At 62.7% G+C, this 23,792-nt stretch overlaps 1 protein-coding gene across 7 annotated transcripts in view; it reads left to right on the plus strand.

The window, feature by feature from the left end:
• DLG3 (discs large MAGUK scaffold protein 3) overlaps positions 1 to 23,792 on the plus strand; it is a gene marked incomplete at its 5' end in the record, with an annotated part of 75,034 nt that overhangs the window by 37,458 nt on the left and 13,784 nt on the right. For 4 of the 7 annotated variants that reach the window (XM_082488209.1, XM_082488210.1, XM_082488211.1 and 1 more), the window contains one exon: positions 23,254 to 23,324. In XM_082488209.1, the coding sequence (XP_082344335.1) occupies positions 23,254 to 23,324 (71 nt within the window). Of the gene's footprint in view, positions 1 to 596; positions 651 to 7,918; positions 7,970 to 10,975; positions 11,101 to 11,586; positions 11,757 to 12,127; positions 12,265 to 12,512; positions 12,658 to 12,809; positions 12,970 to 17,526; positions 17,684 to 18,123; positions 18,227 to 23,209; positions 23,325 to 23,792 lie in introns of those variants that run through there. The other 3 variants (XM_082488206.1, XM_082488207.1, XM_082488208.1) reach the window with 2 other exon arrangements.

The raw sequence follows: 23,792 nt of genomic DNA on the forward strand, positions 1-23,792 counted from the left end.
GGAGGGGGACCCGGAGAGAGGTTTACGGGGAGCCCCCGCAAGAGAGTGGGGATGCGTGTGGGGGATGAGCTGAGGCTGCCGAGCAGAGGGTTTACCCCAGGGGTAGCGAGGATGAGGGACCAAAACGCACCAGACATGGTGGCCCCATGCTTAGGTGGGGCGGCAGCAGCTGCTGGAAGGTGCGTGAAGGCCTCGGGGCTGGTCTGCTGGAAATATATCCCTCCCTCAGAAAGACTTCCTTCCCGACTCCTATTTCCTAATCCCTCAGTAATCTGGATTTCAAGTAACTTTTGGTGCTGGTAGGGCTGAGGCTGGGAGAGTTTCCAGTCTTCCCTGTCTCCTTCCCAGCAGCTGAGGCCGTGAGGTGTTGGGGGCACACCAGGCCTGAGGAGAGGACCGCTGCCCAGAGCCATGCTGTGGCCCTGCTTGTGCCTCAGGGGCGTTGGGCACCTGGAGGAGGGACAAAGGCAGAGCCCTTCCTAAATTGCCTGTGCTCTCTTCTGCCTGTGGTGGCACAGCCAGGGGAGAGGCAGTGCACCGCGAAGGGCTGGCTTCGTCGCTCAGCTCAGTGACATCCCGCTTTTGTCTCCTCACAGGCCAACCCTGCTCCCATTATCGTGAACACAGACTCGCTGGAACAAGGGCTCTCTGTAAGTCTCCTGGTTTTGTTTCGCTTCCTTTGAACAAGCGGTGTGTTTCCCTGCTCGGCGGTGCAGGAAAGGCTCCTCCAGCCAAAGGAGGCCCCGATGAGACGGCGGAGGAGCCTGGTACCTGCGCCGCGTCCCCACAGCACATCTCAGCCCCAAACCTCGCTGGGGCTGCGTGATGCTGAGCAGAGCCAAGGCTAGCAGCGAGCGACGCTGGGGACTGCAGCAGAGGGAGGGCACAAGGCAGGAGGTGCTCAGAGGGACACGCTGTGGCTGTGTTCAGGGTTACCCCCACAGCCGTTTCCGCAGCCACCCACGCAGGGTGGCTGCGAGGCTCTGTTGGGGCATCCCTCACCTTCCTGCATTGCCTCAGCCCCCTTCGGCACCCCCGGCCCCTCAGGGGGGAGGCAGGGCTCTCTGGACGCTCGCTGGCATCACACCCGCTGGTCCTCAGGGCAGCAGGAGCCATCAGATGCTGCTTCTCTCCCAGTGAAGGCTGCCAGCAGCTGAGCAGTGCTCGGTGACTGTGAGTGTTTGCAGCCACAGTGCATTTGGCGCTCTTGGCATAGCGTAAAGATAATCTTCCTGGGTTTGTTGCAGAGAGGGTTTGTGCGCTGCTGCATCCCTTCCCAGAACATTTGTGAATCATTCCTGCCGGGGGGATTGAGGGAGCAGCGTGGCCGGCGTGGATTTCTGCAGCACTGGCTCCGTGCTTGTGGGGGGCTCCCCTTTTTTTCCCCAAAGGGAGCTCAGCTGACGGCTTGCCAGGGCTGGGTGCTTTGCACCTGGTTTTCTTCCGATGCAGCAAATTTCAGCTGCCTTCCACATTGATGAAGTGGCACCAGGACCCGGAGCTGGGGTTGGTTTGTCTTTGGAGTCGCGGTGGAGGGCTGCAGGTGACTTCTGGTGGTTGAACCTTCCTTGTTAAGAACTGCAGAGCTCAGCCCACAGCCTGTGGTGGGGTCAGTGCGCATCAGAGCTGTGCTGGGCTGGTTTGGGCAGAGCTCCGAAAAGGAAGGGAAGCCCAGCTGAGACCTCTGCAACCCTGGCATTATGGTTTAATTATGCCCCAGGTACTGAACCGAAGCCACCTGCCATTGGAAAGGAAGGCGATGGTGCCTCTCTCAGCGTGGTGGTCCCGGGTCCAGCAGCCTTGTATGAACGTGGCAGAAGAGAGTTGCTGTCCCCAAAGGTTTTCTTCTCTAAACGCACGGCATGGCAGGGTGTTTGTGGGGTTGGAGGCTTCTCACGGCGTGCTGGGCACCCCGGCTGCGGGGCAGTGCCGCGTTCAGCCCACTCGCCGTGCTCACCCGGCCGGTGCCGTTCTACAGGGAACTGGAAACAGGGCAGTGTCTCCTGGAGGGGAAGGACACACCGCAAGATTGGACTGGGGCGAGTGAGGGGCGTGCTGTGGGCAGGGCAGGGAGGTATTCCCGGATGGATGCTTTCACCTCTGTTTCGTACCCTCCCTCCGTTGGGGAGACACTGCCTGCTCGCCATTGCGGCCACCAGCACCTCAACCTTCGCCAGGCTCCTGCCGTGCCTCCCCCTCCTCCCTGCCTGTGTGCCCGAGGGCAGCGAGAGGTGAGCCCGAGGGCCGAGGATGGGCTCTGTCACCCCAGGCAGGCTCCCAAGCCCTGCAGAAGCCAGCAGCAGGGAGCCCACCTGCAAGGCCAGTGGCCACCTCCTCCCACCACAGTGCTCTTCCACTTTCCTGCCCTCCTGGCTGCCACCCCCCCACTCCATCTCATTAACTCCATATCCCTCCCACGCCCTCTTCCTCCACCTCGTTAGCTCCATATCCCTGTCCGCCCCTTCTCCCTGCGCCTTGACCGCAGCTCCTTCTTGCCGTGCGGCATGGGAGCTCCCTTCCTGCAGCCCCTGGGGTGGATCGCGGGGGCTGCTCTGCACCCCGAGCGGGCACCAGCATCACCCTGGGGATGGCAGTCACCTACCCCATCCATCCAACCCCAGCAGCACACGCCAAGGCGGGGGGAACTGCCCTGCAGTGGCCAAAAGGAAGAGGCAGGTTGTGGCTGTCATCCGCTGGGTGGAGCGGGGACCACCAGCCCATGCCCAGGGCAGGGGAGACACCTCACTTTGATTCCTCTCAGCCTCCAGCCTGAAAACCCTCTTACCTTTGGCTTCATGTCATACCAGCACAGAAACGAGCCCTGCTCCGCTCCATCCTTTCCCTCTCCGGGGAGCTGGGCTCCTCAGGCTCCAGGGAAAACACCCTCCAAACCCTCCCGTTAGGCAGTTTCCCAGGTCAGCACAGGAGCCACAGCAGGGGCGTGCTGCAGAAGAGCGCACCGAAAGGGCAAATCTGGAAGCATGTGGTTTTGTGTTTGGTTTTGTTTTTTTTTTAACAAACCTAAAAGCTGAAGCCTGTTGGTACAGTATGTATTTGGAAGGGTTAAATCCACATCTTCCAGTCTTTAATTACTTAACTATTCAATGCTTTCCTTAATGATAAACAGATGGATGTAGTCTCGTTCCTTCCTGTTCTAGCTCCATTGATTGCATTGGACGAGCTGCTGGGCTGAATTTGGCCCCGGCTGTTTATGAAGAAGTCTGCTCCACATTTCAATCTCTCTGTCCACCCACCTCCATCCCCAAGAGCATGTGGCACCAGCAGCACCGTAAGGCACGAGCTGCAGCACCAGGTCCCACTCACCACCGGGGCCAGGGCTCAGCTCTGCTGCCTGCAGCTTGTGTGGCACCCAGCACCCCTAGGGCGTAAAACCCCAAATAAACCCTTCTAAAATTCCTGCTGTATTAAAAGCATCCCTTGAAGAGTAAGGAAGGGTGCCGGGGGGAAACACCTGTGCCAGCTCCAGGTCGTTGCTCATGGTTTTGCCCCTTGGTGTATTTTGCCCAGCAGGTCCCCAGTGGGGAGACGGAGCATCAGGAGCCCAGTTCCCGTGGCGAATGGGGGTCTCTGCGTTTCAGAAGCTGAAACAACTTCTTGCTGCCCAGGGAGCATGGCAACTGCTGCCAGGCAGACCCAAAGTGAGCAGGGAAGGCCGCTCCAAAGCCCTTGAGGAGCAGAAGGTTTCATAGCCCGGGTCCTTGGAGTCCTCCTTTGGTGCCCCGCTGCCCAAGCAGCGAGGTGCCGCCACCTCCTTGATCTCTAAAAGTCAGGTGTGATGAAGCCAAGTGTTTCCCAGGCTTGATCCTGGCCAGCCAGCACCACGGGAGCCCCTGGCTCTGCCACCGATGAGCGCAAAGGCGACCTTCTTGTGTGGTGCCACCTCTGCTGCCAGCGTCCCCAGCCACGGTCACTGCGGGATCGGGGGCAGCAGAGATGGTCACCACAGTCCAGTGCCCTTGAGCAGGATAAAACTTGTTTCTAAGGCTGAAAAGAACCCAGAAAAAAAAATAAATCAAAACTAAACGGCCACCCTCACGCTTTGGTCCCAAGCGCCGGCGGTGGCACGGGGTGATGCCCGGTTCCCGCAGACAGCGTGGCTGCGGAGCCCCCCCCCAGCTGCACGCTGGGGCTGGCAGGCTGCAAACCCCGTCCCTCTGCCCGAGCTGGGCGGGTTCGTCGCCCCCGTGGCCCCCCGGCGAAAGGCAGACCAGAAATACGGCGTTTATTTACTCTGTGCGCATGGCCAACACCGCGGGCAACGCACGCAAGGGGGGTTGGGGCCAGGGGTTCGCTGGAAGCGAGTCAGTAGGTCTCGGTGCTGCGGGTGGATGCGGGGAGGGGTGAAGGGAGGGAGCTCTTGACCTATTTTTCTCTGGGCCCCCTGCCATGTGCAGGCAGGGACAGCTCTCCCTCGCCAGCGCTGCCGGTGCCCGCACCAGCGGGGAGGTGCCCGTCGCATCCGCTGCCCCGGCAGGGGGCTGCTCTCCTTTCCCCTCGCTGGGGAGGGTGTGGGGCATCGCCAGGCGCCATCCACCCCCGGGTCGGGCTGGCACCACCGAGGGCTGACCCTCCAGCCTTCAGACTCTTCATTATGTCGGTACGCGGCTGCTCCACCACCAGGTCCCGGTGCGTGTCCCCATCCCGTCCTAACCACAAGATAGGGGCTAGATCCTGCTCCGAAACTGGCTGCGGGCAACGTTATCCTTCCTCCTCTTGCAGCCTGGTGGGCTATAAGGGTTGGCTTTGAGGAACCCCATCTTAACCTTCTAAATTTGGCCTCCTTTTTTTATTTAAAAAAAAAAAAAAAAAAAAAAGCAAAAGCCACACCAACCCAAATCCTGACTCTCCAGCAAATTGCAGAGTGCGTTCCACGTGCGCTGGTGCGGCGTTGGCCGGCGGAGCCTGCAGACAGCTTGCAGTAGCTCTGGAAGGTGTGTGCTCTTCTGTTTATCAAATGAGTGTTAACTCTGCAGCCTTCTGTTGATGATTTAAATGTCATCATCGCTAACTATTTCCCTGCTGCTCAAAACGTGAAAGGGAAGCGATGGCCACCAAAGGGAGCCCCTTCTTGAGCCCTCAGGTGGGCTTGCTGCCTGGGAAAGGCTTGGAAAAAAATCCTCTTTTTCCATGAGAAATCAGACGGTGCTTAGGATCGGGATACGCCGGGAACAGCTAATTAGCCCCCAACACCCCCGTCAGCTCTGCAGGCGTTACGTGGGGAGACGGGAGGGAGGTGGGATGTGCTCTCCCTGCCCGGGGAGATGGAGCCGGGCATCTCCCGGAGCCCGGAGCGCTGCGATGGCCCCCAACAGTAGCTGAGGAGGAGCACAGGGCACCGGTGAAGGAGAGGGGGAACAGCCTGCGGCAGAGCCGGGTCACGGCAGCTCCGGTGTGTGCCGCGGGGAGGTTTTGCCGTCAGTGAGTGACTGGTATTCAATTTTCCGACGCTGGAACGTTTGCTTTGTTGGCTCGTTCCCTTGGTTACGTGGTATATATTAAGTTCTCCATTTGGCTTCCTTATGCAATTAACTGGCGTTCTGTTGCGTGGATTTTGGAAACATAACCAGAGCTAAAACTTCATGGTCAGGCCTGGCTGACCCCGGCGTGCCCGGCGCCGGGAGAGCGCCCACGCCGATGGCTTTCAGGGAGCGATGCGAAAACACCGCTTAGCGTTGGCAGCCCCGAGATTTGGGGAGCGGGGATACCCCAAACTCACCTGCCCGGCAGCGGGGTGTCTGCCGGGGTTGCATGCCGGGGTGTTTTTCCAGGTGGGAATAGGTGGCCCCGGGCGCTTGCCGACAGCGGCCGCTCGCTTGGCGGGGCTCGCGCGCTGCTGGCTCTCTCCGCGGCTCACAGATTGTCAAAGTTTTCTGCACATCCCCATCCTGTAGGTATGTATGTGCTGTTCCTCTGCGGCCGTGGGTGTGCATATGGCTGGCTGTGTGGCAACTGTGTTGAATGCCAAAAGCGGAGAGGACAATGTGTGTAGTAGCGAAGGGTGCCAGGAATCCGCGTTGCTGGAAAACCGGGGAGAAAGCGACACCGCGCCCCCACGCACTGGGCTACCAACTGCGGAGACGAGATGAGCCCGGAGGCTGCAGCGAGGGCGGCTGCGAGGGCGGCGCGGGCCAGCGAGCCGGCTCCGCTCAGGATTAGTCAGTACGGCAGGACGCGAGGAGGGAAAAGGCAACCCGTGGCAGAGGGGCAGCCTGCGGCGAGGGAAGCAATGCCCCCCTGCCTGCGGGAGCACAGCCCGGGGCGGTGCTGTGGCAGGAGGTGGCACCGACCGCACGTCCCCCTCTCTCTGAGGCTGCCGGGGATCCTGCTGTGGGTTAATCCCACCACTCCCAGTGCTTCTCTGCGGAAGGGTCCTGTTCAAGAGCTGACCAAAGCCTCTCCCAGTGTGCTGGGAGGATCAGAGCATCCGAATATAGGAGCGTCCGGATGTCCCAACCCTGAGCTCTGCCCTGAAATCTTCCCGTGGCTGAGAGGCATCAGCCACGGAGCACATCTGAGGAGGGACGATCCCTCTCAGCCCGTGTTCCCTGGAGCCCCCATTCCGTCTCCCTGCTCTGCGCTCTCCCCAACCTCATCCTTCTTGAAGCGCGGTACCCACAGCAGGGTGGGGGGTGGCTTCGGTCTCACCGGGGCTGAACCAGGCAGGGGATGAAGGTTGCGCGTGGCGCAGGTGGCACAGCCCCGTGCCAGATCCTGGCGTGCCGAACTGCTCTCCCACCTGGGCACCTGATTATTCCCACCTGGAAAAACTCCTGTTTGCTCTTCCCACCCATAAATAGGGCCTCACAGCCGCCTTGCCGAGTTTCCTTCCGTGCTGTCAGATGATGGGTTGAGCAGAAACGAGGTTTGCTGTCCCCTCCACCTAATGACCCAGCGCTGTGGGGTTTTGGGGGGTGGCCAGGCTGCGCCTCTGCGGGCTGCTGAGTGTAACAGCTCTGGATTTTCCTATAGCCGAATGCTTTGCAAATCTTGCTAAATTTTAGACCTGATCTATGGCCTGATCCCGATGGCGTGGAGTGAAGCTACCACCTTATTTTCCTGTGCATTGTTGCTTATGGGGAAAATGGAAGTTTTTGACCTGTACATTCATTTACCATTTCTTACTCTAGAGCCTACAGTTGCATCCCTTTTCTTTCAAGCCATTACGTTTCCCAGAGCCCTGCTTTGACACTCTGGGTACGGCAGATTTTTAAGCTGGGGGGGGGGGGGGGGGGGTCAGTATGGCGTACAGCATTCAGACAGGCGACACCATTTTTTTTTTATTTAAGGGCATCACAGTGTTTTCCCCTCTTACTGTGCCCCACACTCGCGTTTTGTTTCCTTTGCACCCAACTAATTCGGTAGAATAAATTATTCTGAATTCCCCGTTAACACAGTCCTTGCTACTGAAAGATTTAAAAGATATAAGCTGCTAAAGGTGTTTATTATGTTATTATGTACAGGCATAATTTTTTTGCCTTTAAATGGACCGACCCCCTTTCTTTCCTTCCTGCAGCAGTGAATTCCCGAGGTTAATTACACGCTGCGTAACAAAGGCGTTATTTCTTTTTGCGCCTTCGGTTGTGTTCCTTTTCATGGCTGGAGAAATGAGCCGGGAGAATAAAGGCTTTGCGCTGAAGTGCATTAAAGTCAGTGGGCTTTGGCTCATGCCCAGAAAGAAAAGCAGCGCACGGTTTAATTCCAGGGCAGGCTCGAGCGATTGCGTTTTAAGGTGGGTTGGTTGTTTTGTTTTGGTTTTTTTTTTTTTTTATTATTTATTTCAGCGGTGCTGGTGCAGCTTTTAGGTTGGATTCTTGATATTCAGCTATCAGAGGGGAAAAGTAAATCCCCCGCCCCGGGACCGGCACAGGGCTGTAACGCACTGTCTCCCTCTCCCCAGGTGAACGGCAGCGATGGGATGTTCAAATACGAGGAGATCGTCTTGGAAAGGGTAAGTGCTCTTTGCTCGCCCGCCGGCAGCCTTTGCTGCCTCTTCCCACTCGCCCTCCCACCGGCACAGCCGGTCCCCCCCGCATCCCCGCGCCAGCTGCCGGGGAGAGATCGGTCTCTGCTCCCTGCTCTCTCCGGAGGTTTTTTGGGGGTGTCGCGCTTGCCTTCCCCGCACAGCCCCCGCAGCGTGGGGAGAGGTGGGCTCGCTGCTCCCCCCACCCATCCCGCAGACCCCTCCAGAAGGGAGGGAGGAGGGCTTCTCCCTCGTTCGTACCCTCGCCCCCGCAAACCCGCCAGCGCAGGAGCTTGGGGAGGGGGGTGAAGCTGGGGGGAGGGGGGGGGGGGGGAAGCTCTTTGCCACCGCCTTTGCCGGAAAATGGGGGTGCTGGTGCAGGCAGGTGGGGGGGCGCACCCCACAGCTGGGTACGGGGGACCGATGCCTCCCTGCCGCTGGAGTCCCCGTCGCTGCGGGGTACGCAGCCCGGGAGTGTTAAACGTCAAAGATGGGTTTTCTGGTAAACCGGACTGCGACGGGGGGAATTTCTGCTCGAGCCTTTGCCGGTCTGATGGCGTGCACCGCACCGGCCATGGCCAAAATTATCTGGGGCGCCAGCCAGCACCGCGCAGGGTGGGCTTTCCCCTGGCACCCAGGGAGCAGCAGGGGTGGAGGGATGGAGAGGGAGCGGGAAAAGCTGGCCCGGGGTTTGCTCGGAGAGGTGGGCAACAACCCTGCCGAGTGGGGGTGGCCGGGGCGGGAGGATGGCCGCGGCGCTCCACGGCACACCTTGCCTCCTCCTCCTCGCTGCCGCGCCGGGTGGCTCGGCTTTGCCGCGTGGCCGGCGTCGCAGAGGAAGACGCACCGCTCGTTATTCTGTTCCTCTCTGCCTTTAGTCATCTCCCTCCTCCCCTTGGCTCTGCATCATGGAGGTGGGTGGACGGAAGGTTATCCGGGGCTGCCGCCTCACCCACCGCTTCCCCGGCGTGCCTGACGAAACCGGCCCAGGGGATGCTTCCTTTTTGGGCTGAGTGCTTCTTGCTCCAGGCCCAATTTAGAGGCAAAAGCCTTGTTTTCAGGGATGCTTCAGAGCATCCTCTGTCCTCGAGCCCACAGCGGGAGCAAGGGGGGAGCTGGCAGGGTCACACGGAGAGGCAGCACTCGTTGCTGCCCCCATTTCAAAGCCTCAGGCAGCGATTCCCTCTCCTGCAGCGTGAAACCATGAGGGAATTTCAGTGCGTAGCAGCCAGGGCCAGCATGGACCTCACCCGGGTCCTTCCCCTGGTCCCCAGTGGGATCCAACAGCCCCATCTTACTGCAGGAGAACCACCCCGGTGCCTGCAGGTGAGGCTGTCCCCTTGCTGGGGTGTTTGGCTCACAGAGATGACCCCCAAATTGCTGGTCTGTCACTGTTATTAATCCCTGTCCTTGTCGTAAAGACAGGGGCAAGTGCAGCGGCGTCTTGGGGGCAATAAGCGAGGAAACGCCGTCCGCAGAGGGACGTGGCTTTGGGTTTACCCACCATACGCGTGTCCGCAGCAGGAGCTGTCCCCACGTCTACCTCAACCCCGATGCCAGCTAAGAAATCCTTTGAACTCCATCTCGAGGCTTATCAAAATCAAAATAAACACCGCTCGGATCGTTTCCAGGTTTTGTAGCAGAGCGCACCCTTCCGTAGCCGGGCACAACGAATGGCTGGAGACCATTTTGCACAGTCTCACCTGCCTTGCTGGGGCCAGGCCGGAGACAGTAAGCAGCTTTTTTGAGCTGGGCACAGAATCCAGCTTAAAAAAAAGGAGAGCGACCGCAGGCCTTTCACCGTTGGGTACCTGCTCGTCACGTGCCGGCCAAATCCCAGCCGGCAGGAGAGCATCCAGGAGCATTGTGTAGATGCCATGTGCTGTGGCATGAGTGGCATAAAGTCAGAGCGGAGACCCCTACATCGCCACAAGAGCTGATGCTGAGCCCAAATTGCTGGGGAGAAGCGTGAGCCCCAGCCTGCTGCTGCTGCTAGATGATCGCAGGGACGCTGAGCTCAGGTGTGGCCCTCCTGGCCACAGGTCCCCCAGAGCTCCCCATCGCCTAACGCTGAGCGCTGGGGCCGTGGGCAGCCGGGAGAGTGCTTGGCCCGAGCCCGTTTGTGTACGAGAGAGGTGGGCACGATAGGATGTGACTAAGTGTCAGCTCTTCCGCATGAGAAAACAAGGCGTGGAGCCATCTGATTTTCAAGGCAGAGCAGAAAAAGCAGGAATTGTCCACTTGCATCAGGCAGGGAGCTGGAAGCAGCGCCTGTGAGTGTGTCACTGCTGGGGATCCTGTAAGCGGGAGAGGCGGCGCAGGGCCGTGGCCGCTCATCCTGGGATGCTGCCGGGATGGGGCTGGAGACGCGGCACAGCCCCTGCCTTCCCCCCTGGGCAGGCTGAAACTCAAGTGGTGCTCCAAGCACGCCTGGGAGGAAGAGGAGGCAGAACTGGAGACCCCACTCCATCCTGACAGCCCCCTCCACCCAATCCTGCAGATTTTGGCATCGGCACTGCTGGTCCCTGGGTTGGCTCCGTGCTGGGGCTGCATCCCGGGGGGGGGCAGAGGGGCAGGGGTGGGATGCTGGTGACTGGCACAAGCCCCGCTACTCCGTGCGGGCTGCAGTATTGGTGTCTCCTCCTGGGAAGCAGCCAGCAAGGGGAGGTTTTCTCCGCCAAGGACCACCCCCTCTTCCCCCAGCTCGCCGCCTGCCTCAGAGTCTCTCATCGGAGACGCGGCGGCGAGGGAGGTCCTCGGCGGCTCCCACTCTCCCGCTCCATCTGGTCGGTGCTCCGTGCTGCTGCACCGAGCGCCTCGGCTGATGAGTGCCAGCCTCCCCTCCGGCCGCGCATCCCTCTGCCCCCTGAGCCGGGCACCCTGGGGAACGACAGATGCTGTAAGGGCTCCCACGCTCCGGACAGCCACGCTGGGGGAGAACGGCTTCGGGAAGGCCGGCAGCAGGGGAAAGACGCGGTGTTTGATTTCCTGTAGGGTAACTCCGGCCTCGGCTTCAGCATAGCGGGAGGAATCGACAACCCTCACATTCCAGATGACCCGGGAATCTTCATCACCAAAATCATCCCCGGGGGAGCGGCAGCCATGGATGGCCGTCTGGGGTGAGTGTACAGGGCCGGGGTAGCAGCCCCATCAGGGTGTCACCCAGGATCTCCCCAGGGACCCTCTGGGCAGCTCCTGTCCCCCTCCCCTGCCACAGTGAGCCCCCCCCCGGGTCCCTTCCCCACAGCCAGGTCCCCTCCGTGCAGGGATGCCCATGGTCCCCTGCCACCAGCCTCCCATCTGCAACCACCCCTCCCTGCGCCAGGCTCCGGCTCCCATCCTTCCCCCTGCAGCCCGGGGCAGGATCCAGCCTTTCCCCTCATCTCCCGTCTCCACCAGGGTCGCAGCATGAGGACCAGCCCCGCTGCCTCCCCCTTCGGGAGGGACCCCGCTGTCACCCCGGCAGGGCAGGATCTGGCCAGCTTAAGCAGCTCTCCTTCGCACAAGGGTCTGTGCAGCCGGAGGAGGGGGGCAGAGGTGTCCAGAGGAGGGTGGCACAGGCTGGCGGTTCCTCAGGGGAGCTCAGGGCCACCCTGTGCCCACAGGGTGAACGACTGCGTGCTGCGGGTGAACGACGTGGACGTCTCCGAGGTGGTGCACAGCAAAGCCGTGGAGGCCCTGAAGGAAGCCGGCCCCGTGGTGCGGCTCGTGGTGCGCCGCCGGCAGCCCCCGCCAGAGACCATCATGGAGGTCAACCTGATGAAGGGCCCCAAAGGTGAAGCCCTCGCTCTGCTCGCAGGACTGGGGTGCCCCGCTGCCCCCCGGGACGGTGTGGGGTGACCCCTCGGTGCGGGGTGCCAGGCAGCATCACAGGGATGTGGGATGTGAGGTGGCACCGCCGCAGCGCAGGGTGCCGCAGGGTGGCCCGGCAGCGGGGGACGCCGTGGGGCACAGGGTGTGGGGCAGCCCCAGGGTGCAGCGCCCGGTGGCTGGGCTGTCCCCGCGCAGCAGTAGGGTGGCCCATTGCCTGCCGGGTTTGGGGCAGGGTGGGAAGCCCAGTGAAGGCAGGGGGGCCGCGGTGCCAGCCTAGGGCTCTGTCCATCTGTCTGTCCGTCACCCCTCACCCGCCCTCTCGCTCCCCCTCAGGCCTGGGGTTCAGCATCGCAGGGGGCATCGGGAACCAGCACATCCCCGGGGACAACAGCATCTACATCACCAAGATCATCGAGGGAGGCGCTGCCCAGAAGGACGGGCGCCTGCAGATCGGGGACCGGCTGCTCGCGGTAAGCCCCGTGCTTGCAGACGTCTCCGCCGTGCCGCAGCACCCATCCTGAACCCCAGCACCCCTCCCTGGGGTCCCTGCTGGGATGGTGCTGTGGGAGGGCACCGGCTGCAGGCGGGAGGGCCAAACCCGTGGAGATGGGACCCTGTTGGCACCTACCCCACGGGACGCTGCGCTGCTCCCGCAGGGCTGCACCGGCCCCTGCCCTCCAGCCTGCGGCCATGTCACCCAGCCCCTTCCCCCCGGCAGGTGAATAACACGAACCTGCAGGACGTGCGGCACGAGGAGGCAGTGGCCGCCCTGAAGAACACCTCTGACATGGTGTACCTGAAAGTGGCCAAGCCCGGCAACATCCACCTCAACGACATGTACGCGCCCCCCGACTACGCCAGCAGTACGTACGCCGCCAGCCACGGGCGCAGCAGCCCGGGCAGCGCGGGGCTGGGGGGTGCGGAGCGTGCCAGGGCGGCGGGCAACACCGGGCTGGTCTCCACATCCGTGTTGCGGATGGATTTCTGCTCTTGACGTCTTTCTCCTTTCCCACAGCCTTCTCAGCCTTGGCTGACAACCACATAAGCCATAACTCCAGTCTGGGCTACCTGGGCAGCGTTGAGAGCAAGCCTGCCTACCCCGTCCCTCCCCAGGTGACTCCGTCGCGGTACTCGCCCATCCCTCGGCACATGATCGGGGACGAGGACTTCACAAGGTGAGTACCGGGCATGAACATCCCTAATCTCTGCTCCTTCTCCTTCCCTCTCTCCCTCCCTGCCTGCTTGACCGCGTCCCCGCTGCTGGCACAGAGCCTCAGCCGAAAGCCCGTTTGGGGGTGCACAAAGCTTGGGGCACCCGCAGTGAGCTCCCCATCCTCCCCCCCCTCCCCCAACCATCCCTGCTGTGTCGCTCCCTGGCTCACTGCATCCCCCCCTCCTGCTCCTCCCTGAGCCTTACACATCTGCATTTCAGCTTCATTCTCTTACTTGTTTTACAATACCTGGTGTTCCCTGCCCTTGCGGTGCCATCCGGTGCCAGGCTGCGAGCGGGCTGTCCCCGATCGATCGGAGCTGTGCTGGGGGTGAGGGGCTGGAGGAGGGGGGAACACAGCTCTGGGTACAAGTAGGGCTCCTCCTCCCGCGCTCCCCGAACCCAGCATCCCAAACCACCTGCACCCGGGTGCCATTTCGCCGGCTGCCAGCCCCAGGCTTGACAGCCTCCTGCACAGCCCTGGCACCGCCGCCTTTTCCCCGCTGGCATCATTTACGCTGCACGAGCAGGTTTGTTTTCTGAACCCAGGAAATAAAGAGGAGCACAAAGGAGACGTTGCTCTGAGCCTACGGGCAGTGTAAAACTTCTCCAAAGCCTCAGGCTGAGGATGGGAGAGTGAGACCTGGCTGGTCCTGCTCTGCTTATCCGGGGATCACAGATTTCCCTCTGCTCGCATCAGCCCTGGGGCCAGCGCTGAGCCCGCTCTGCGTTCGGTACCCCCAGGGCCAGGGCTGTAGGGCTCAGGCTGTATTCCTAGGACTGGCACTGGGGTTAGGCTTAGGGCTGGCTCTGCGGTTAGGAGCGAGGTCGCGGGCTGGTTTCAGGGTTGTGTTTGCCGTGGAGGCACGGCTGGGCTTGTCGCGTTCTGCGGGGCACTGGCGGATGCCGGAGCGGGAAACCCTGACTTGCCTCGGGTCCGCTGTCCTCCCGGAGAGTGGCTGCACTCGCCTTCGTCACAGGGATTTCTCGCTGCTTGGTGCTCAGTCGCGGCCGGGTGCCTCTGCGCCCCGTGACCAGCACTGGCTTCTGCCCACAACCCATCTCTCCCGCCTGCTCTTGGCGCCAGCAATGCCGGCTCTACGGCCTGTTCCCGGCACTGCGTCCTCGCCGGGTGTAGCAACTCCTGTGCTATCAGGACACCGGGGGACGATGCCACACAGAGGAATGGTATTTTCTGCCATTACATTGCACCACAGAAGGGACTGAGTCCCAGCGCTGGGACAACAGACCATCTGTCTCTCGCCAGGGACCCCGGTCCCACCAGGGCATCCCTTCCTACACGCACCAAAGTCCTTATTTGCGGGCCAGAGAGAGGAGAGAGCAGCCCAGCCCGGGCTGGCCGTGGCCCAGTGGCAATGGCACGGCGATGGCTCAGCGGTGGCTTGGCAGTGGCCCTGGTGCAGCACGTGCTGGTGGCCACTAGAGGATGGTGCTGCCTTGCGGAGGGCCATGCTGCAGACAGGCTGGCACCGCTCCGTCACTGTCCCCAGCCACAGCCCCCTGCTCCCCGTGAGATTCACAGCCTGCAGTTGGGCTCAGCACCTCCCGCATTCATCCCGGGGCAGCCCCGAAATCCTCATGTGCATCACCGACCTCCCCAGGACAGCTCCGTCACCGTGGGTCTGTTGGCTCGTGCATCACCAAGATGGTACACTGGGACCAGTGTTGTCCAAATGCATCTTACTGGTGTGGGGAAAGGCAGTGACTCCGCTGGAAAAGCAGCTGTCTCCCAAAAGGCTCCTGCCAGCTATTTCCCAGGAGAAGCAGAGGTCCTGGGCTGGATCCACTATCAAGCCTCTTCCCTTCCCATGGGCACAAGTGCTGCTGCAGATGTGGACGTGGCTCCAGTGACCCTCATGTCCTGCAGCACCCAGTGCCGGGGACCAGAGCATCTGTTTTCCAATGAGTTCCACCACAGCAACCCAGACCCGGCACAGCCCCACAGGGTCCCCGCGGTCGCTCTGTGCCAAGGTCCCGGTGTTAACGCTGCAACATCCAGCATGGGATCTGCCTGCGGGATCCATGTCCTGCCTCCCGGGACGACCATGGGAGCAGAGAGTGCGTGTCATGACTGAGATCTGAGATGTACGTCTCCTCGGTTCCTCTCTACCTTCCACCAACCCACCTGGTCCTCATGGGTGCTGGGGATGCTTCCCACCGTGCCGAGTTGGGGTGGCGGTTCCTACACTCTGCTTGGGCAGCAGCAGAACCCAAGGGGCAGAGCAAGTTCATCAGCTGGGTGGAGGCAGGGTTTGCAGACCCCGAAACCTGACCCATTTCTGCCCCTGGCAGAGCTCTAGCCCCAGGCACAGCTTTGCTGCAGAGGGACTGATGCCTTCAGCCCTCCCTGCCCCCTCACAGCCCTCCCTGAGCCAAGCGCTGGTGGCATCCTGAAGACTTGGGGTTTGAGCTTCTTTTGACCCCCATGGCATTTCCGTGGTGTTTCCCTGGTCTCTTCCTGGGCCTGGTGCATCCCAGCCCCGTGCTACGGCCCCGCTTGGCTCGGAGCTCGAACGCATCCAAAGGTCGTCAGGGTAAAGCAGGTATTTTCTGGAGGTCACAAGGTAGATTCAGCCTCTGATCCATCAGAAAGGAAGTTGCGATTTGCCGTACCTCTGCGTTTGAAGGTGTGGGGCACGTGGGGCTGCAATGGGGTGCATGGAGCTGCAGGCACGGGGAGCCAGGCTGCGAATTTGCCCTTGCTTGGGTGCTCCCCCTCCGGTCGGGGCTGCGCTGTGTGTGCCTGCAGGGACAGGAAGGAGTTAAGTCCGTAGGGTCTAGCAGAGCGAAGCCTGCGTCCTTTCAGCGCTTCCATAAAAAACCCTGCGTGTGGGTCGGGGAAGCCGCCGGCCCCGCAGCCGGCGAGAGGCAGAGACAGGCAGCACGGGGCGGCCGCGGCGTGGAGCATTCAGAACATTCCTGCCCCTCGCGCCTCCCGGCCGCCATCGCGCCGCAATGTTCACCGTCAATGTCTCGTCGTCCATGTCCTACAGGGGACAGCCATCCCTGTCCCCCTCCAGGCAGCGGCGAGACCACAGGAGCAAGTGTGACCAGAGGTAGGGGACTGGGATGCTGCTGTGCCTGGTGGGAGGTGCGGGGACGGGGAGAGGAGCGTCTGGGACAGCCGGGAGGGTCGGGCTGTGCTGAGCCCGGGGTCTGGGCAGGGCAGGAGCCCACCAAGACCTTCTTGCAAGGCATCCTGCACGTCTGTCTGTCCGTCTCCTGCTCCTGTTGCTCCTTATAAGGTGGTTGCCTGGAGCTAAGTGACATTCAGCCCATCAGGACTCTCCCAGGGGGAAGGATGGTGGGAGACTTTTCCTGGGGTGCTGGCACATGTCCCTGGATGTAAATGCTGCTGCCTGCATCCATGAAGGTACCAAAACCTTCTCCCATCCACCCTGGTGATGGCAGTGATGCTCCAGCCCGGCCCAGGGGGCTGAAAAAGATGTTTTCTTGCAAGAGTGGCCTGGGCACACGCTGCCAGGCTGCAGGGCTTCGTGCTGCCTGCTCAAACTTTATTCCTCTTCGTCCCCGCTCCACTCTTGTCACCTGAGCCCCACTCCTTCCCCGGCTGTTGCCAGCAGCCATGGGGGGCGGGTGGGCCAGCCGCCCCGGTGCCTCCGGTTCCCCTTAGCACGAATCTGTCAGCATTTTAGGGTCCACCACAGGTGGCATTGGCCAGTGCCGTGCTTGGTGCTCCAGCATGTCTCCTACAGCATCCCGGAGATCTCCCTCTGCTCCCTGGCAGGCGGGGGGTTGATCAGGCACTGGCAGGTCCTCAGTCCTTGTGGTACCTGCCAGAGCACCCAGGATCAGGCCCGTCACCGCAGCCAATGCGCTGATGATCCCCAGCGTTGTGTTGGCTTACAGTCACCACTAGCTTGTGCTAATTGTCTGGCGTCATTTATTCCTTCTTATTTTAATCCAGGGCTTGAGCTGGGAGCTGCTGTTGTTCCCATCAGACTTGTTTTTTTTTTACCCAGATGAAAATTGACGCGGGATTTTTGCGATGCCACACAGTCTTTCTGCCTTTGCCTCCCTATTGTTTGAGCTGCGAATGAATTAAGTCATCATCAAAAAATTCAGGCCTTCTTGTTGAGCCGGGCAGGGCCCTGTGGCGTGGGGGTGCGTGGGGTTGCGGGCACGCTTGCCGTGCTGCACGGCTGCGAAGGCGCTTGATCCCCCGTTCCAGGCACGGCCACGCCATCCTCAGTGCCCGGGATAGCGGCATCCCGTGCCGCCTCGCAGTCCGATGTTTGTGTGTGTGATTTCACAGCAGATGCTCTGTCTCCATCCATGCTCTGTCTCATGTCACTCGTGCAACTGCCCGCACCTCTCTGTTTATCAGCCTTCTCGGTGCCAAGGGCTGAGGTGTGCCAGGTCGCACTCAGGGTGATACCAGCCCCATCGGTGTGCCGGGAAGCCCAGGCACAGCTGACCCTGTCACCAGCTTCACTGTTCCTCACCCTGATGTCTCCCTGTCCTGTGTCTTTCCATCCAGGGAGCCCCGGAAAATCATCCTGCACAAAGGCTCCACCGGCCTGGGCTTCAACATCGTCGGCGGGGAAGACGGCGAGGGCATCTTCGTGTCCTTCATCCTGGCCGGAGGCCCTGCCGACCTCAGTGGGGAGCTGCGAAGGGGAGATCGCATCCTCTCGGTGAGTCGGTGGGGCCTCCCGCAGCCCTGGGCGGGCACCCGCGGGGCATCTGTCCCCTGCCACCATGGGCACCGTGTGGCGGGGTCCATCCCCGGCCCCGGTGTGGACATGGTCCCTGGGTGCGTAGAATCGGAGCAGCAGCCTGCTCGGGATCTGCCCTGCGGTGGAGCAGTGGCGGGCCGGGTCCCTGCCCGCCTGCCGGTGGATGGCACCCCCGGTGCCCGGGGGCGGGTACCGGCGATGGCAGTACTAGAGATGCCGGTACCGGGGGTGGTACAGGGGGCACAGGGGCTGGGTGACGAGGCACTGAGAGAGTGGGTACCGCGGGTACCGGTACGGGGCGGAGGCAGCGGTGCCGAGGGCCGGGGCGCGGGGCAGAGCCGGTGTGTGCGAGCCCCGGGTGGGTCCGGTCCAGCGGAGCCGCTCTCTCTTGCCGGCAGGTGAACGGCGTGAACCTCCGCAACGCCACCCACGAGCAGGCGGCGGCGGCGCTGAAGCGGGCGGGGCAGACGGTGACCATCATCGCGCAGTACCGGCCCGAAGGTACCGCCGCAACCGGGAACCGGGGACGGGGGCGGGGCGGGGGCGGGACGCCGCATGCAGATGAGGTGGGCGGGGCGCCGGCTGGCGCGCGGGTCGGGAGGCCGGGGCGGGGGGGGGAGGAGAGGGGGCCGAGCGGGCGAGGTGCCGATTGGCGCGGGGCGGGGCCCGGCGGGGGAAGTGCGGACGCCGATTGGTCGGCGCGGCGGGGCGGTGGGCGGGGCGTCGCGGTCCCGCCGGCGGTGCCTGCGCGGCTTTGTGTGCGGGCCGGGCGGCTGCGGGGCTGCTGCCGGGGGCGCCGCCGCCCCCCCACCCCGACACCGGCCTCAGGTAAGCGAGGCTCCGCCGGCCTCCACGGCGCTACGGGCCGGCGGGGGGCTCCGGTGGGGGAGGGGGTCTGTTTGCCGGGAGGAGTCGGTGCGAGGCCCCGCTCGGTGAGGTCCTTCGGGGGGGGTGCTACGGCGGGGCTCACGGATGCGGCGGCCGCTCCTCGTGCTGGGGAGGGGGTGGGGTGGTGCCCCCCGCGGTGGGATGCGGGGACCCCCCCCCCCCCCGCCCCCCGCGGCCACCGGGCTGGAACCGGGGCTGGAAGCGGGGCCTCGGTGCTGGGTGGGGGGTCCTCCCCGACTCTGAGCATCCCGCCTGCCGCGCTGCTCCCCTCCCCCCCGACCGCCTCTCATTAGCGGTGGCCTTTAATTCCCTCGGCAAAGGTGGGGGCGGGGGGGGCGGTGGTCCCGCGTGGGGCAGCCGGTGGGAGGCCGCGGCGGGAAGGGAGCAGGCGGCCGCCCACCGAGACCCTCCCCGGGTTGGCAGGGGGCGCGGCGGGCAGGGCATCCCGCCGGCAGGCGAGGGGCGGGGGGCTGTGACCGTGTCCCCAGCGGCACCGTGCCGGGATGCAGCAGTCCACGTCCCCTCGTGAAGGTGTCTCTCCGGGGCCCCGCTGGTTTGCTCCACCAGCAGCTCCGGTCCCCTCCGCCGAGGCCAGAGTGCCCCCGTTGCCTCCCGGGTGGCGTCGCCGGGCAGTGCCCTGTGGGTCCCTGTCCCCGCTGTTCTTCCTCCGTCCCATGGCGGAGGCCATCGGAGCCATTAGTGCCGCTCAGGGGTGTGCTGTGGGTTTGTTTGTTTTGGCTTTTTTTTTTTTTTTTTTTTTTTTCTTTCCTTCTTTCTTTCCAGGAAGCACTTAATGTTCTTGTATTTCTGGCTCCCTTTGCCACTTGAGATTTGGCAAAGACGCCAACCGAGAGTGGTTCCTAAATGTCAAACAGGACAAAATGTTTTGAAACCCCATTAGACCGAGGCTGAAATGTCAGTGCGTTGTAGCCGGTGGCTTTCCGGGTCCACGGTGGCTCCTGGCACGTGCTGGCAGCGGCACCCGGCCTCCCGCCGTCCTGAGAGGCAGCGCTGCTGCTCCAAAACATGGGGACTGTTCCCTCTTAGGGGTTGACCTCGGCGCTCCAGAGGCCTGAAGGCCTGGGAGCTACGGAGAAAGGAGTCCCCGGAGTGAGCCCCAGGTGCGGGTGAGGCCGGGTCCCCTCCAGGGGACGTGTGCTCCTAAATATTTGCCTTTTCTATGTGCGTCACGGCTGTGGAAAAAGGAGGACAGCTGGATTGTAAGACACCGAAAGGAGGAGATGCTGGTGGAAAGGGGCAGTGGGTTTGGCAATTCCCCCTCGCCCAACAAAGCCTTGATATTCCTCACCTGAAAATACAAAAAACCTGTGTGACGGCATTTCTCCGAGCTGGCCGCTCCAAGGGAAGCGCCGGGGCTGCGTTTAAAAGCCTCCAAGCTTTCCGCGTGGCCGTCCTCCCCTCCGCTCACGTGTGCCCCGTGTCTGTACTTTAACCCCGCAGCCAGAAAGTGTGCGGGGTGAGGGCAATAAAACGCCGGGCTGGAGGGGAAGGATGGAGCTGGGGGTAGTTTTTGCAGATGGCTGAGCTGGAGCCTGTGGCTGAGCATCCCCCGATGGCCCCGCAGAGCCGGCCTGGCCCTGGCCAGGCGGGTTTGCGCGCCGGAGAGAGCAGGGCACGCACAGGAGGCTTTATGCATGCTCAGGGGATGTGCTCCAATGCAGCTCCCCTTTCTACCAGCGCTTTCTCCCCTTGCACTGTCTCCCGGTGCTCAGGAATGAGCTGCAGACCCCCCGTCTTCTTGGTTTCGCTGGGTATCTTCGCAGCTGCGCCACGCGACCCTCTGCCGGCGCTGGGGATCCCCGGTGCAGGCCAGGCCATCGTCCCTGCATGATCGTAACGGTCCATGACCCACGTGCACTCGGGGGTGTGGGGCCGTGTCCCGCTCCCGGCACCGAGCTCACCCCGCGGCGCAGGATCAGGCCCAGCTCGAGGAGCACCCGCAGCTTGGGAAGGGCAGAGCGGCGGGAGGTTGGAGCGGTGTTTTTGTCAAGTTGTTGAGTGGGAATAGCAAACGTCCTGCCCCTCCTGGCGCGCGGCGCAGCGGCACTCGTGGCAAGAGGTCCCAAGTCACCTGTCGCATATTTTTCAGTCTTGATAAGTGTGTCCTGAACGCATCTGGCACCTGGGTCCCATGGGAATGCCGGGCAGATGAGGGTCAGCCATGGCTCACCTCCCTGCCATGCCATGGGCAAGCTTCCCGGGTGAGTTTCGGCTGTGCGGGATATCGCTTTCCAGGATGCGGAGGCAAGGTGGCCATGAGCCAGGGAGCAAAGGCAGGAGCGCTGTGTGCTGGAGGGTTACGTGCCGGTAGTCCTCTGGGAGGCTGCTCCAGCACGCAGGCAAGGGGGGGGCAGTGGCAGCTGGGAGCATCCCGTGCTCGGTCCCGGGGTAATCTTGCCTCCCGTGCGCTGGGAGGGAGGTGGCGGGTTTGATTTGGGGCTGGCTGCTCCTCTGCCCCATGCCTTCCCGCAGTCAGAGCGAGCACGAGTTGGCGGCTCCTCGGGAGACCCTTCCTAGGACAGGATTGCGCTCGCTCTCTGGGGGATAAAGCCAGAGCAGCCTCTGCGTCCTCCTTCAGTTTGCTGCCTCCCGCCCGGCTTGAGCTTCTTGTCGTGCCAGCAGGCTTTTCCCAGTCCTCCAAGCAGCGTGGATGCGCCAGCAAAATTTGGAAACTCCCTTTCCGTGGAGTGCCCTGGCCAAGGCGGGGGCGTTTGAGCGCTCTGCCCTTGGGGTGCGAGCAGGGGACGCGGTTGCTGGCAGGGTGGTGGCACCCAAAGGTTGCCCTCCCAACGTCCCCGCCCTGATGTCAGTGGTGGCTAAACCTGCTTCTGCCCTTCGCTGCCTCCACCTCGGGCTTCGTGGGGAGAAGGGTGTCACGGGAGGGATGCGAGCCCACGTGGCGGGGAGCAGCGGTCCTCTTGGTGTGGCGGTGTGCGGAGAGGACATCCCTTTGGCTGGGGACGGGGGTCGTAGCACCCAGCTCAGCAGCTTTCCGGGGGAAATAGCCCTCCTGTACCAAAGAGGGTTTACGGAGCTGCTGCACCCGCTCCTGACGGATGCTCCTCTGGGACAGAAGAGCTCATGGGCAGCCTGGGGCAGAATGAGCTGTGCCACAGATGCTGTGGTCCACACCAGTGTGGGGCGAGAGGTGCGGAGCGGGATGAAGCTCACCTCCCTCTGCCGGGAGCTCCGTAGAACCCCGGTGCAGGTCAGCCATCGCAAAAGTGCCGCTTTGGTGTCAGAATTCAGCTTTCTTATAAAATAAGCCTTGCCTGTGCCTGGCTGCTTCTGCGTTTCCCTCCCCTAGCAGGAGGGCAGGAGGGGGCAGCGGGTGCCCCTCCGCGTGGGGCAGCCGGAGTCAGCAAGGGTCTGGTGACCTCCGCATTAAGCAGCTGACACTGTCCGATGTGCAGCACCTCCTGATGTCCCGTGGTAGGGGAAGGGGCTTCGTGTGGAGTTTCTGTGTGCCGCTTGGCGAGTTTTTGTGTATGTCGCCTTTTTTTTCAGTCTTTAAGTAAAAATGCATGCGTGGCAGTGGGGTGCGGGACGGGGGGGATGCCCAGGCGGGTCCGGCTGCGGAGTGAGGGGCTGGAGAGCGAGGGAAACCGCAGCCCCCCGTAAGCCCAGCGCCGCCTGTGTCTGCAACGAGAGTCGCCCGCTGCATTTCTTAGCAGCGCGTTGTTCCCGCTAGCCCGGGGCGATGCAGCGACTGGTCCCCTCTCGCTGGGACGGGGGGTCCTGACTGCAGGGTGTGCCCAGGGGACAAAACCGAAGGTACCGGGTGAGAGCTGCCGGGGTGGGCTGTGGCAGTGCCAGCAGCTTCCCCGGTGCCGCTGCGGTTGGTCACCAACCAGCAAACCTTCCCAGCTCGGCCCTGGGTAAGCACAGCCGGTGCCTCCACCCTCTGCTTGCCGGCCCGACCTTTACACCCGGCTGAAGGTCGGGCTGGCGCGGCGGCAGGCGCCGGGGTGGTGGCTGCTCCCGTCCAGCCACCCGGCAGGGGGGTGGCAGTGGCTTCTGGAGGGTCCCCCGGCTCCTCCTGCGGGTCTCTGCTGCCGGGATGTAGGAGGAAAAGGTGAATTCCTCCTCCCCGCTCCCCTTCTGTGGATGGGGGGGGCGTGCTTTGCCTCCCCCATCCCCATGCCTGCGGGGGAGAGGGGCTCCGCTGCTGGCAGAGCGGTGGGTGGGGACCCACCTGGTGGCTCCGGCTGGTGGGTGACAGCCTCCTGGAGGGGCCCTCTTTCTCTTTCTCTGCACGTTTTGAACCTCTCTGTAGGTCAGCAGCTTGCTGAGCTGCAGCTGGGTAGCGGTGGAGGTCTCGGCAGCTCTTCCCCGAGCTGCCTGTGCGGGGCTTCGGGGTGGGTTTGGGAGCAGCCGGTGCCCTGCCCGCTCTGGATGCCCTGTCTGGGCTCCGCCAGGGTGCTGCAGCCTCTTCAGCTTCGTCCTCCTTCGTGCACGGGGACGGATGAGCTCACGGGTGTGATGCCCCACAGGTATCGCCTCTCTCGGCGCTTACCGGCTGTGCCCCCGCTCGGGGGCAGCTCCTGCCCACACTGACCACCTCTCTCCCCGCAGAGTACAGCCGCTTCGAGTCAAAGATCCACGACCTGAGAGAGCAGATGATGAACAGCAGCATGAGCTCTGGTTCCGGCTCGCTCCGGACAAGCGAGAAAAGATCTCTCTATGTCCGGTAAGGCTCAACGCCCTCTCCCTGCCTGCCCCTGTGCTCCGGGCAGCCGGAGCCTGGTGGGATGGGTATATCCCTGTGGGATGGGTATATCCCTGTGGGATGGGTATATCCCTGTGGGATGGGTATATCCCCGCAGCCTGGGCCGGTTCAGCCTGGGCCATGCGGCACCACTGCGGAGGGGTGTGTTGGAGGCCGGGGAAGCTAGCGTGAGCACTGCGTCAGGAAGCCCGGAGGGTGCCACAGGGAGAGCGCTGGTTCGCCCGCGCTGGGTGTTCGGCACTCCGGTGCCTCCTCTGAGCCCTGCTCCGCTTTGGAAAGCACTGGTGTCTTGGCAGAGCCTTGGGCGGCTGCTGGCTACTGGGGACCACTGGGAAACGGGGAAATGCCAGGCATTCAGTGCCGCTTCTGCCCCGGCTGGCTTGGGGCAGCGTTCAGGTTGCTCTCCTCAATCCATTCCCTGCTAACAGG

This window comes from Vanellus vanellus (genome assembly GCF_965231255.1).
Source record: "Vanellus vanellus genome assembly, chromosome: 10".
NCBI classification, from domain to species: domain Eukaryota; kingdom Metazoa; phylum Chordata; class Aves; order Charadriiformes; family Charadriidae; genus Vanellus; species Vanellus vanellus.